Here is a 14,610-nt window from a genome sequence, read left to right on the forward strand (position 1 = left end):
ACAGTTTTGATATGAGGTATCCACCCAAAGCTTCTGTGTTTCTGAAGGAATATTCAGAGGCAAATCAATCATCTAATTAGTCCATCTTAGATTAAATGGACTTGGTATAACTTTAGGCAATAAGATGTGGCTAGAGAAGATAGGCCACTAGGGGCATGCCCTGGAAGGATGCATTTTCCCTGCAGCCCCTTCCCTCTTCCATGTCTCTCTGTGCTTCCTGACCCCATTAGCTGAACAGCTTTCCTCTGCTGGGCCCTTCCCCCAAGATGTGCTGCCTTAACTTGGACCCAAAGCAATGGAGTCAGCAGTCTCTGGACTGAAACCATGAGTCCCAAATAAACTTGTACTCCTTTCAATTGTTCTTGTCAGGAATTTTGGTCACGGTTTCACAAAAGCTGACTAAAATATTATATACACAGCAAAGTCCTTACAAGTGGACTATAAGAAACCACAAGATCTGCTCTCTACTTATTTAAACCATTTCTTCAACCTCCTCTCCTCCTGCTCCTGTTCTTACCCTGGAGCATTCAATTTCAGTTATATTGTGTTTTTGTGTTTCTTCCATCTTATTTCTTAATCCTATGCCATAGTCTTAAACTTGTTCTTCCACTGCTTAAAATGACATGTTCCCAAAGAAACACACTACTTATTCCCTCACATCCTTCAGTTCTCTGTTAAAATCCCACCTCCCCAGAGTCAATCTGTGGTCACCCTATGTAACCAGTGAATATTCTTTCACACTATATCCTATCACTCTGTAACCCTATTACTCTCCCCACAGTATCTACAAAAGTACCTGGATTCAAGTATTTGTTCAAACACTATTTACTAAATAAATGAACACAGCAAAAAAATAAATAAATAAATAAAATTTACACTTTCTTCTGTGAGTATGCTTCCCCAGTTTCTTGTACTTATGTAAGTACAATGTACATGTGTACATATGTACAAAACTGATTTACCATTGCACTAAGTGTTTCTTCCCAATCAGGCCGCTCTCGAGGGTGAACATTTCTATGTAGTTCTGGAACAAAATCATCCTCTTCAGAATGTATTGAGGACTTCATCTTCCTGGAGATCAAAACAAGAGAGATACTGGTAAGAATTTTCATTTCTATGAAATCTTTTCAGTGAACACAATTCAAAGAGCAGAAAAATTATATGCTTGATTTTAAACTTACTTAAAGAACTTAAAACCTCAACTTCATGTATATCCGCAAGACTGGGATCCTAATCAGAATAAGATATATTCCATGTATATATAAATATGTCAAAATAGATTCTATTGTCATGTATAACTAAAAAGAACAAATTTAAAAAGAAGAACAACAACAACAACTTGAGTGGCTAGCAATGACCCTATATTCTTACTGTAGCTTTCAGAGATCTTTTATGATGTACCAAAAATCTGCTTTTACTCCAGGAGCTTAAAAAAAGGCTTAGAGCTATTTAACATCTATGGTTGATGGTAATTATCATGTAAGAAATTATTTTTCTCTGTTAAACACAATATGAGCTATTGTCCAAAGGTACAGGAAAACCATCAATCCAAGTGAGATTACCAAGATTACAATCTTTGAAAGGAGGAAAGCCCAATGAAGTAAATTCCACATTTAATCATTATTTTGTATTTAAAAAATTTTTCTGAATCAATGATAGGAAAGACAGTCAAGCATAGTAAAATAATCTTAAGCAGGCTGAGGAGGTATAGATTATACATAAGGTTAACCAAAGCAGATGGGGACTCAGGGGTAAAATGCCCCCATAAAAGACCTGTAGAGAAAGTACTTAAAAGTCTACATGAAAATTCCCCTCAAATCATTAACAGATTCCTAAGTTTACAAGTATGTAGTCAAAGACACCAAGAAAACAATAAGAAACTAAATAAAGATTCAAGTAGACATTTAACAGCCCAGCAACATTGAGAAGACAGACACTGACAAGTGCTGCCAAGGTACAGGAGCACTAAAAAACCTGAGCTCTCAATTCAGATTCCACAAAAGCTGTGTCTTAGGAGTAAGGACAAACAAAAATAGAAAAAAAAACTCCAATAAGTCTAAAACCAAGCCTTGACAGAGGAAAAATTAGCTCTCTTTAGAGAAAAAACAGTCTCCAAATTTATATAGGGTGAACACTCTGCAAATTTTCATCTACATTATCTTGTATCCAATAAACATTATGAGCCAAGCTTTAACAAAAAAGGGGGAGGGGAGGAGGAAAGAAAATTGGGGAAACAAAGTGAAACAGTGATACACAATTTAGATTTGACAGTTCTCAGGGATGCTAAAATAGCTATGGTGCATTAGAAGCCTCTTTTTTTATATATTTTATTTTTATTTTTAGTTATACATGACAGTAGAATGTATTTTGGCAGAATATCCATACGTACACTATAATTTGTTCTATTTAGGTTCCCACTGTTGTGGTCATACATGATATGGAGTTATCCTGGTGTATACAAATACCAGGCTAGGAAAGTTATGTCCAATTAATTCTACTGTTTTTTTCTATTCCCCTCCCCTCTCCCTTCCCTTCATTTCCCTTTGTCTAGTCCAATGGATTTCTATTATTCCCCTCCCAACCCTCCTTATTTTGGGTTAACATCCACAAATCAGAGAGAACATTTGGCCTTTGATTTTGGGGGATTGGCTTATTTCTCCTAGCATGATATTTTCCAGTTTCATCCATTTACTGGCAAACACCATAATTTCATTCTTCTTTACAGGTGAGTAATATTCCATGATGTGTATATACCACATTTTCTTTATCCATTCATCTGCTGAAGGACACCTACATTGTTTCCACAGCTTGGCTATTGTGAGTTGAGCTGCTATAAACACGGATGTGGCTGCATCACTGTAGAATGCTGATTTTAAGTTCTTTGGGTATAGACCGAAGAGTAGGATAGCTGGGTCAAATGGTAGTTCCATTCCAAGTTTTCTAAAGAAGCTCCATACTGCTTTCCACTGTGGTTGCACCAATTTGCAGTCCCACCAACAATGTATGAAAGTACTTTCTCCCCACATCCTCACCAACATTTATTGTTATTTGTATTCTTTATAGTGCAGCTTCTATTTATGATGTATTAAGCTCTAGACATAATCACCCAAAATCCAACAAGAAGAAAAGGCAATACTCATAATTTTTCTAGAATACATCACATAGGTGAAGTCTCAGGATAGGCAACCAACTAGCCAAAGCTCTATAGAAAGGAAGACTTCTCCAAGATCATATGGATCACAAGTAATAACTTGCCACGGCAAACCAAGGGGAAAGAGAGATACACAAGCTGGTAATAAAATTTCAGTTAAATTTAAAACGTTTCATGATTTATATGTCTGATGAAATGAAAAACATTTTAAAATGTGTCAGTAAAAATAGATAAAAAAAGATGAAGAATTTCAACAAGAGAACTGGAATCTGTGAGAAACAAATGTTCATTCTAAGACTGAAAATACCTGAAATTAACTCACTAGATGGAGTTAAATGGACATGGTTACAGAGAGGGTTAGAGAAGATAGTAGAAAATAATTACACTGAACTATGAAAAGAAAAGAAGAGCAAGAATATGTATAAAACAGCATAAAAGTAAGTAAAATGTCTCACATGTCTAAATTATTGAGTCAGAAATTTTAAAAAAAATGTTGAAATAGAGAAACAAAAGTAGTATTTAAAAAATAAAGAAGCCAGGCATTGTAGCATATGTCCATAATCCCAGCTATTCAGGAGGTTGAGGCAGAGGGATCACAAGTTTGAAGCCAAGGACTGGGGATGTAGCTCAGTAATAGAGCACATGTCTAGCATGTGTAAGGCCCTGGATTCAATCCCTAAGTACCATAACAAATAACAGTTTTAAAATACAAAAAGCAAAATCTGAAAGAACTAAAGGAAAAGGAGATAAATCCATACTCACAGCTGATATTTTTAACAAACCTCCTCAGTAACTGGTAGAATGAGCAAAAATAATCATGGTATGTAGATGCAAACAATTTTCCAATTTCAAACTTTTCAACAGAAAACTAAATCCAACAACTAGAGGATACACATTCTTTTCAAGCTCACATAAAACATTTACCAGGAGATTAACTGCTAAACAACGCAACTCTCAACAAATACAAAGAATTTAAACCATGAATTACATGCTTTGTAACCACCACAGAATCACACTAATTACTGAAAGACAAATAGATATGCCCCCAATATCTAGAACTCAAATTACTGAATTACTCATATCAAATATGTGATATCACAATGGAGATGAGAAAATATTTTGATCTGAATGATACTGAAAATGTAACAGATATAAATGGGCTACAACTAAAGCACTATTTAGAGCAAAATTCATAACTTTAAATGTATTATATGGGAAATAACACAAGTTTAAGAATCAGTACCCTAAGTTTCCATGACAAGAAGCTAGAAAAAAACAGTAAACTAATTCAAGAAAAGTATAAAGAAAAAACTTTACTTAATAATAAAATAGCAGATGTAGCAGATGTACAATAGAGAAAAAAAGGACAAAAGTTGATTCTTTGAAAGACTAATAGTGAATAATCCCTAGCAAGACTGATCAAGAAAAAACTGAAGAGTTATAACTAGAAAGTCTACAGACATTACAAAGATTACGCAGTCTATGCACATTAAAAAAGATTTTCAGGATATTATGAGCAATTTCATTTCAATGCAGTAGAGAATTTAGTCGAAATGGACAAAGTACCTGAAGAACACAATTCACCAAAACTGAAACAAGAAACAAAACAAAACAAAAAACGTTTTACTCTCATAGCTATGAAAGAAATTAAACCTCCAGGCCTAACTGGATTCACTAGTGAATTGTTTAAAACGTTCAAAGAATAAATACTAACATTCCTACATATATTCTTCTGGCACATAAAAATAAACACTTATCAACCCATTCGATGAAACCAGGTGTTATGGTTTGGATATGAGCTCCTGCTAATGCAGCAATATGTAGATGTAAAATAATTGGATTATGCAAATTGTAATCTAATCAGTCTATCCTTGCTTGAATGGACTGAGTGATAACTATAGGCAGCTGGGGTGTGGCTGGAGGAGTTGAGACACTGGGGGCATGCCCGGGAAGGGTGCATCTTCCCTGCAACTCCTTCCTCCTCTCTACTTCCTGATGCCACTGTAAGCTGAGCAGTTTTCCTCCATGGGGCACTTCCCCCATGATGTGCTACCTCACCTTGAGCCCAGAGCAAAAGAGATAGCATCTTTGGATCTGGTACCTCTAAAATAGTAAGCCAGTCTGTATAATGAAAGCCGATAAAGACATTACTAGGAAAGAAAACTATAGGTTGGTAACATGAACCAACAAAACTCCTTAGCAAAATATCAGCAAATCAAACTCAGTAGTATTCAGAAAAGATATATATTGAACAAGTGAGTTTTGGTCCAAAATGCAAGTTGGTTTAACATTCTAAAATCAATCCTTGTAACTGACCACACTATTAAAAGTTTTTAAAAAAATCATTTCAATAGGTAGGATTTAATATTTGTGCATGAATTTTAAAAGTATTTTAATTGACATTATTTTAAAAACACAGCTAACATATTTAAAGTTGAAGTACTGAATAAGAAAAGAATATCTTCCACACACCACTGTACTGTTTAAAAAAAAAAAGCTAGAAAAAGAAAAAGGGAATAAAAATTGAATAGAAAAAATAAAATTCTCATTATTTAAAGATGATATGATTTGTACACAATCTAAAAAACTCTACAAACAACATAGAATTAATAAGATAATTTGGCGAGATCACTGGTTATCTGGTCAATATGAAAAAAGAATTAAACATATTCTTAGTAGTAATGCAATTATTTATTACAGCAACAAATATGTCCATCAACAATACATAACTTTTACTATTTTTCACAAAGTACACAGAACTATTGCTGCCACTTGCAATAAGTAGCTAAATTTCATTATTTGTTGAGCAACAGAAGCCAGACATAAGTATGTGCTATAATTTTATTTACATGAAGTTCAAGAACAGATAAAATTAATGATCATGACAGAAGTGAGAATAATTTCTTTTGAGAGAGGTAATCATTAGGAGGGACAAGGGTCTAGTGGCAAGCTAGAAAAATTAGCTCAACTGTGTCGTTATTACTTGTATGTACACATATGTATAAATTTACCAAGCTGTACCCTTACAATTGGTAGAGTTTATTATATGCAAGTTATACTTCGATAAGTATAAAGTTTATTACTAATACACATTAGTTTAATAGTTATTACAAATTATTGTGTGTTTATACATATATATATTATGCCATGTAATAATGAATCAACTCCATAAAAACTTAGTATTTATTGATTCTTTTGTTCTATGCTTTTATAATTAAGGACAAATGTTAGTCTCATAGTTTCATATCGAACAGAAGCTACAGTAATAATTGCCAACCACAAAAACTGAAGAACCTAATACTACATTTTTATAAGACTATTCTATAAAACATCTTCATACTTGAACCTGGAAACACTGAATCAAACAGAAAACAAAGAGAAAAACACTTCCTCAAGCACAAAGATCATGGACCATTCCATTTTGCAGCTGCCCCTGTTAAAATTAAACACTTGAATCTTTGACACACATTTTATTTGTATGAGATTTTTGTTTATATCTTTTGAAAACTTACACTTGACAGTTTTGACATTCCAAAGAGAAGTCCAAGTGAATTCCCTTCTGAAGAAATACGCCACACTACCCAGAATTATACCTCAATGACTGTCCATCCCAGGCATATCTTTTCTTAATCTTTAGAGTAAATTTACATGCTGCAATAGAATTTTACTTTCCTCTTTTTATTCTCCCAATCTGTTTTGTTTATTTCTTGTTTGTCAAGTTTGCTTTTGCTTCTGTGACAGTTATGTCCAATAAGCTATTCCCCACTGGTGATAATAATGAGTCAAAGTCTGGTTTAGGGCCTGACCATTTGGTGATGCTTGGCAGATACAGACAAGCATTACTCTTCTATCAGAGATAATAAAGAGTTTGGTTTATTAGTCACTTTTGGATTATATAGAGTATCTCAATCCACTAGAGAGGAACGGCTCTTTGCAATATGGCCTACATGGTAAGCTTGGTGTTCTCTACTGGTTTTGCCTGAGATTGAAGTAGTAAAACACAAGGTACAAAGTTTCTGTGTGTCAGTGTGCTTGTAACTCATAAAAGCCATGACCTGGCATCATAGAATGTAAAATACTAATATGCTAATTTCAGAATATATTAGTAAATTAGACTGCAAATCTTAAAATATAGGAGCTCTGTTCTGGCTAGTTAATATAGGTTAATAATGTGTTTACATAAATCTAGTATTTTCAGTATTCCTAGAAAATAAAGAAACAACTTGTAACACTGATTGCGGACAGCTGCATTTGTGGTGAAAAAGACAAAGAAATGTGCTGAAGCCAGCTGAAGTGCATTTTGGTCACTTTGAACTGAAAAGGCCTGATATACTCTAATTCTCAGTAGGCATAATAATTTTAGCAACAAAACTCAAAAAGATATAAGGTACATAGTATAAAAAATTTCATTCCCATCCTAATCTTCAGTCTGTCCCATCCCACCCATTAAATTTCCTTCTCCCAAGGTAATCAAGTTTCTTGTACTCTTTCAGAATTTTAAATTATTCATATATATGAAAGAAAATATCTATACAAAGAAAAGTATAAAAGCAGTGTGCAAATATGCTACTCCTGATTGTGTTTACATACTCTTGTGAACCTTGCTTCTTTCTAATATTTCCTGGAAAATTTTCCATCAACATGGAGAGCTGCTTTGCTGGTTTGGGGTGGTTTTTTGGTTTTCAGTGTTATTAGGGGATTGAACCCAGGGCACTCTATAACTGAGCTGCATTCCCAACTCCTTTATTTTCAATCCCCAGTACTATGAAAAAAAATATACATATATAACATATATATACATATAACATTTTTTAATTCTCTCAAGGTTTATTTTTAAAATGTTTTGTTATCACTTAGTACACTTAAATCTCTGACCATATATCATTTTTCCTAGGTATAAGGCAGAATTCTAGGTTTATTTTGCACACATGTGTATACAATCTCCCTCTTCCCCCATTTAATGAATAGTACTTTCACTGGTTTAGGGCAGCTTGCTGTACCACAGCTAAATCTTCCTATGGATGTGGGTATGTGAATGCTTTTCTTCCTACCCCAAGTGATTTCTCTTCATGTCCTGGCACCACGGGTTTTAATTACTATGACTATATTACAGTACCTGGTTACCCAAGTCCTCTATCTACTACCCTCAATTTCTTTTCTTTACCTCTATCAGTTTATTTCAAGATCAATTCATCTAGCTTTGTTAAAAAGCATTCTTATTATCACATGAAATTTACAAATTAGCTTGAACTAATACCATTATGGTGTTGTACAGTTTCAGCTATAAAGAAGGTATATTTTTCATTTGTTTCTGACTTCTTTTATGTTCTTTAGTAAGAATTTCATTTATTTTTTATATAGGTTTTAAAGATCCTTATTCATTTTATTTCTGACATTTTTTGGTTTTTTGGTTTCCATCTTTTTGGTTTGGCACATTTTATTGCAATAATCTTCTAACTGGTTATTGTTTTATACACTATGATCAGCCCCATTTTGCAGATAGGAATATTAGAATGCATTAGCACCTCTCAGTCACTCCAGATGTAGGAGACCATTTTTCCTGGAAGATTCCACTTTCCCACCTGAAGAGGATCACAAAATAGCCATTCGTATCCTTAGAAACTTACCAGACTGGGGAACTATGTTAATATTTTGCCTCACAGGGTATTTCCTTCAGAGAACTTTCTTCTCAAAAGCCAGAAAATTTTAAGCAATGCAACTTCCACCCCAAGACATCCCTCTCTTCCAAATCTCTGAAAAATTATTAGTAAGTTTTTAAAAGGGGCAATAAATCCCTAACAGAATGGTATGGTGACCTCAGGAAACCAATAACTGATAAACTTATGGAAGACTAAAAAAGCAAGTGGGGGTGGTCATGCAAACCAATAGAGAAAAACAGAGGTTCAAGTAAGGATATACCTCAATCCTTCCCACAATGAAAAAGAAGTTTATTTGCAAGGTAATAATAAAAACTGGGAAATTACTCTTTAAAGAAATTTGCCTGCCAACAAGGGGCGCTAAGGTAGGCGTGTGTATCCAAAAGAAGCAAGGCAGAAGCTATCATACAACATGGGACTATGAAGAAAGCACGAGGGAGTGCAGGAAGTGCAAGTATTTTTTACTCAGCAGTTAAAAGCACATGATCTGGTCAGTCAGAACAAATAAAACTTGAAGACTGAATGAATAAAATGCATTGAAAACTAAAAAAGAAATGACCTAAATTTATTATATATCTGTTTATATGTATATATAGCCAAATATGAAGAAGACTTAAAAATGATTATTCCATTTGAATTTGGAAGATTCAAAAAGATGATGGCAGAAGGCCCTAAACAACTCAGTAAGACCCTATCTCAAAATCAAAGAAATAAAATAAAAAGAGCTGGGGATATGGGTCAGTGATTAAGCACTTCTGAGTTCAATCCCCAGTGTAGTCAAAGGAAGAAAAGAAGGAAGGAAACAAGTACAAAACTACTTCAAACCACAAAATGAAGATGTAAAGAGAAATTTATCATTAAAGAAAGGATTATAAAGGCCTAATAAGTCAAAAAAAAAAAAAAAATACAGGTTCCACAAAGAGAAAACACTTATAGATATAAGGAAGGCAGTAACTAAATTACTAATAGTAATATCCAAATTTACTAATAGTAATATCAAAATTTCTTCCCTAACACAAAAACTTGAATCTGTAGACCAAAATATCACTGAACTTCCAGTTGAAGAATGGATGACAAAATATATGTAATATAAAGTTAAAAATGCTTACACACATAAAGAGCAAGCTACAAACTGCTACAGTCTGGATCTTGAATGTCCCCAAAAGCCCATATGTTGAAGACTTGTTCCCAGCCTGTGGCACTACTGGGAGGTACTAGAACCTTGAGAAGGTGGGGCCTAGTAGAAGGAAGTTAGGTCTCTGGGAGTGCGAATTTGAAGGGGATGCTGAGACCCTAACCCCTTCCTATCTCCCTCTTTGCTTTCCAGTTGCCATTAGGTGAAAAGCCTCCTCCACCACTCATTCCCCACCATGATATACTGCCTCATCACTGACCCAAAGGCAGCAGGTCAACTGACCAAGAACTGAAATCTCTAAAACCTTGAGCCAAAATAAACCTTTCCTCCTTTTAAGATGATTTATCTCAGATATTTATTAGAGCAATGAAAAGCTAATACACAAAGGAAAAGAAAAAAGATTGGTATTGAAGTGTATACAAGAAGTCAGAGGACATCACCTACAAAAAATATAATAAAATACCAACCTAGTAACAAATATCCTAGAACAGACACCTTAAGATAAGATGTGATGAGGATGAGAAGAAACAACAGTAAATGCTGAATGATGATAATCATAACTAAATGAATGATAAAAAAAATACTAAACTATCTCAGCAAAAACTAAGGGCTAGGGGTGGGGTTAAATGGGGGTAAGCAAGAATTTCAAATGTCTCATCTTAGGGAGACAGAACTTAAAAAAAAATGAAAGTAAAATATCCTAAAGATCTTATTTGATGAGGAAGGGAAGAGGGAGAAAAAAGAGAGCTGACAGAAACAACCAGGGTAAAAGAATTATTTGATTTCAAACAATAACACAGAAAATTCAAATGAACATAGAAAGGAAAATTAATCATCAATGAAACATAAACATATATCAGGACTTCCAAAATTAAGTATCTGAGAAGGTTTTGCTTCTTCTGATGATAATCTTGCTAAGCTAGTCATGTGATGAATTTTATTTTAAACACAGAAAATAGACTATGTCATATTTATAAATAGAGTTTTGAGTGTGTCAGAAATTTTAATTTAATAATGTTGAAAGTGCAATTGACCATTTAAGGGTAAGTTCAATATTTAATCTGAATGTAAAAGATTAAGAAAAAAATAGGTCTTAAGTTTTCTGAATTTAAATAAACAACTTAATAACCAGGAATTGTATAGTTTTACATAGTTGGTATGTTCTAAGACCTTCCTGAATATCAAAAAACTCAGACAGATCTAAGAAAGGCCCACAATAGACTACATCCTACAAGGCTTAGTTACTAAAATACCAAGAAAGTCTTGTACAAGCATGCCTCATGGTTAAGACAGATTCATTTCAAAAATTATAAAGAGAGACTAATGGCTAAACTCCAATACTACATAAAATTTTCAGAGATTAAGGGATGTTCACATCCAACTCTGTTGATTACAATTAAAATCATTATTTTTCTAAACCTGATAAGGGTATATTGAGTGACAGCTATATGTTATGTTAAAAGAATATTGTAGAAAATAAACAAAACCCCAGATCTTATCTTCAAAGTTACAAAGCAATATAAATGATTTCTTTGGGCAAAGTATACACCTTTTTTGACATTGTACATAACTGCTTATTAAGGGTGTGATATTCATGAAGAGTAACACTGCATACAATGTGCCTGAGTGTGGTATGGTTAAAAATATATACGAATGGTTAAGTGTTAATACTACCTCTCCATTTTTCCAGGCTCATAAAAACTGGTTGGGAATCCCAAAATCAAGAATTTCTGAAGAAGACAAAAGAGTCACAGTAATAAAAGCAGGGAACTATGAAATGGCTTCATGAATTTCCAGGTGAATTAGCCATTAAAGTAAATCATCCTAGATCTAAGAAAAAAGCAAAAACCTATTACAAGAAATATTAATACCATTGTCCAGGCCCTCATTACCTATTTGGACTGTGTAGTATCCTCTAACTTGTTGCATCATTCCAACTAGAAAGAGAAGGAATAAAGAACCTAGTCAATCAAGTGCATGAAATACTAGACCTATAATGCTACAAATCATTAAAGGCATTCCCCCCAAATTTAAAGCATGCTCATCATCAAATCATCCAGCTTAACTGGAGTCAGAAGTTTCTCTTCTCACTTAAAATCAACTGTCTTAAATGCAGACACAAGTGAAGACGTGACTGAAGGATTTGGGCATCTACAGATTAAAGGAATGCAAATTGTAAAAATGCAGTTCAACTATGCACTATATCATCCCTGTAACTGTCTCAAATTACATGTCCTATATGCCAGGTTGTCCACCTACCAGTAACACGATATTAAAGAACATTTAACAAGATGGTATTATAAACTTGATGATATTAGACATCAGACCTACAAACTGCATCTTTAAAATTAAGGTCATAATATTGTGGCTTTAAATATTTTATGTTGTCAACATATTCTATACATCACTGGTGCAAAGAAAAGCCTCAAAGAAAGAATTTCAATAAGATATCAAGGTATTGAACCAACCTAGGTGGTATACAACAGATAAATGGATAAAGAAAATGTGGCATATATACACAACAAACTATTATTCAGCCATAAAAAAATGAAATTACGGCATTTACTGGTAAATGGATGGAACTGGAAAATACCATGCTAAGTGAAATAAGTCAGTCCCAAAAAACCAAAGGCTGAAGGAATGTTCTCTCTGATATGTGGATCCTAACACATAACAAGGTAGCATAGGGAGGGAAAGAATAGAAGTTAATTGGATTAGAGGAAGGGAAGGGGAAAAGGGAATAGGAAAAGACAATAGAACGAATCAGACATAACTTTCCTTGCTCATACATGAATATACAACCAGTGTAACTCCACACCATGTACAATCACAATCACAAGAATGGGATCCTAACTGAAATAAGTTATACTTCAAGTATGTATAATATGCCAAAATGCACTCTACTATCATGTGTATCTAAAAAGAATAAAAAACTAAATAAGAGAATAAAACTAAGAAATCAGTTATAGCCCCTTAGTTATCACTTATCAGAGAATCACAGTAGTAAAAATGTCAAATATCTTTTCTAAAACTAAAGTCTTTCACTTCAAAGTGAGTTACACCTGGCTAAAATTTTTGCTCCACCAAACTGCTCTCAAATGTCTGCTCTATCGATCATATACAAAATTTGGTTCAATTATGACAATGTGGACTACGTGACTCTCTGAGCCATAAATTTCTCATCTGGAAAATAGAAAAACATAACATTTACTTTATAAGCTTGATAAGCAGCTACCTGATAAATTGCTGTATTTACCAAATTTGGCCTAGGACACTGCATGTAATAACCCCTAAGTAAAGGTTTTCTTTCTTAGTCATTCGTGGTGGTACACATCTGTAATCCTAGCTACTTGGAAGACTGATGTGGGGTGATCACAATTTCAAGGCCCATCTGAGCAATTCAGCAAGATTCTGTCCAGAGTCAGGGGAAGGAGTGAGGAGGAGAAATTGATTCGCCTTAAAAGAATTACTACTTCCTTTTTTATTTTCTGCTTTATATTGCCCTGTTTGGAGGATTCTTCTAATGATCTTGAAGACTATTACATTCTAAGGATTCAAAATAATCTAAAAACTATTTTACCACAGTGATAAGGTGAGAACAGATTATTAACTTCATAGTAAACATGAGAAATCAGAAAATGAGATACTTTTGAGTCAATGGTAGACAAGTTTGAATGACTGCCATGAGGAGACTAGGCAATGTCTCACAGTGCTACAAGTAAGACAAAATGTACTTTCCTACAATCATGTCCAAAAATAAAAGGCATTCCAAAAGCTAATGGACAAACATTACTAAAGAGTAATACTGTCTCCTAAAGCAGTGGAGGCAAGAACCACAGGAACCTACAATCCTGTAGGAGAGGCTGACTTCCCTCTCCTCACTGTGTGACATAGTGCTGTTCTTTTAAGAGTAAATTTAAAACCTAGCTTAGAAGCTATTCAGGGAAAAAGAACAGTGCACAATTTTTTGCCCTCATCTCATTAACTGTGTGTGTATGCAAATGCACGTGTATGAAAATACAATCAATACAATGGTTTGGATTAATATTACTAGCACAAATTTTAAAGACACATTAAAATTCTGTTGTGCCTTTTTTAACTAAAATGATTTTACAAAAAGAACTCTCATACAACACAAAGTGAACTATTTCGTTTTCATGAGTTACAAATGCAGTTCCTCCTATCCAGCCCTTTACCCTCTACACCCACATGCATTTTTTTGCTGGGCATTTCAGCAGGAGGCCCTGTGGATGTTGTGAAAGTCCTCTGCAGACACATTTCCTCATGCCTTACTGCTGAATAGGTGAGAAACATTGCAGGAAATCAGGCCTTACCCATATCTCTTTGTGGCATTTGTACATAAAATAAGATCAAATCTCAAAGACATATTTGATTTGGGAGAGCTACGGTGGTAGCAAATATAATTGTAAATAGAAAACAAATCCCTACAGTATCATAATTTCCTAAAACAATGCAAAGTGATAGCTCAGTTTCTCAGAATGAATATACTATTACACACTCCCTGGAAAAAGAAAGGCTCAACCTTACACAGATTTGCTTTTAATTGTCAAAAGAAAATCCCAAAGAGACTGAAGCTGCCTCACAAATAAATCTAGGATCACAGTACCAAATCTGTTGTAAAGCAGCAACAAAGTTATGGGAGAATA

At 34.0% G+C, this 14,610-nt stretch overlaps 2 protein-coding genes across 9 annotated transcripts in view; one reads left to right on the forward strand and one right to left on the reverse strand.

Annotated features, from left to right (window-relative positions):
* KCNJ5 (potassium inwardly rectifying channel subfamily J member 5) overlaps nucleotides 1-14,610 on the forward strand; it is a gene marked incomplete at its 5' end in the record, with an annotated part of 310,228 nt that overhangs the window by 240,866 nt on the left and 54,752 nt on the right. The gene's annotated exons all lie outside the window — the stretch shown is intronic.
* ARHGAP32 (Rho GTPase activating protein 32) overlaps nucleotides 1-14,610 on the reverse strand; it is a 288,492-nt gene that overhangs the window by 158,088 nt on the left and 115,794 nt on the right. For 6 of the 8 annotated variants that reach the window (XM_079104113.1, XM_079104108.1, XM_079104112.1 and 3 more), the window contains one exon: nucleotides 963-1,071. In XM_079104113.1, the coding sequence (XP_078960239.1) occupies nucleotides 963-1,067 (105 nt within the window). In that variant the 5' untranslated portion in view covers nucleotides 1,068-1,071. Of the gene's footprint in view, nucleotides 1-962; nucleotides 1,072-1,181; nucleotides 1,204-2,794; nucleotides 3,235-14,610 lie in introns of those variants that run through there. The other 2 variants (XM_079104109.1, XM_079104110.1) reach the window with 2 other exon arrangements.

This window comes from Sciurus vulgaris (genome assembly GCF_902686455.1).
Source record: "Sciurus vulgaris genome assembly, chromosome: 11".
Classification (NCBI taxonomy): domain Eukaryota; kingdom Metazoa; phylum Chordata; class Mammalia; order Rodentia; family Sciuridae; genus Sciurus; species Sciurus vulgaris.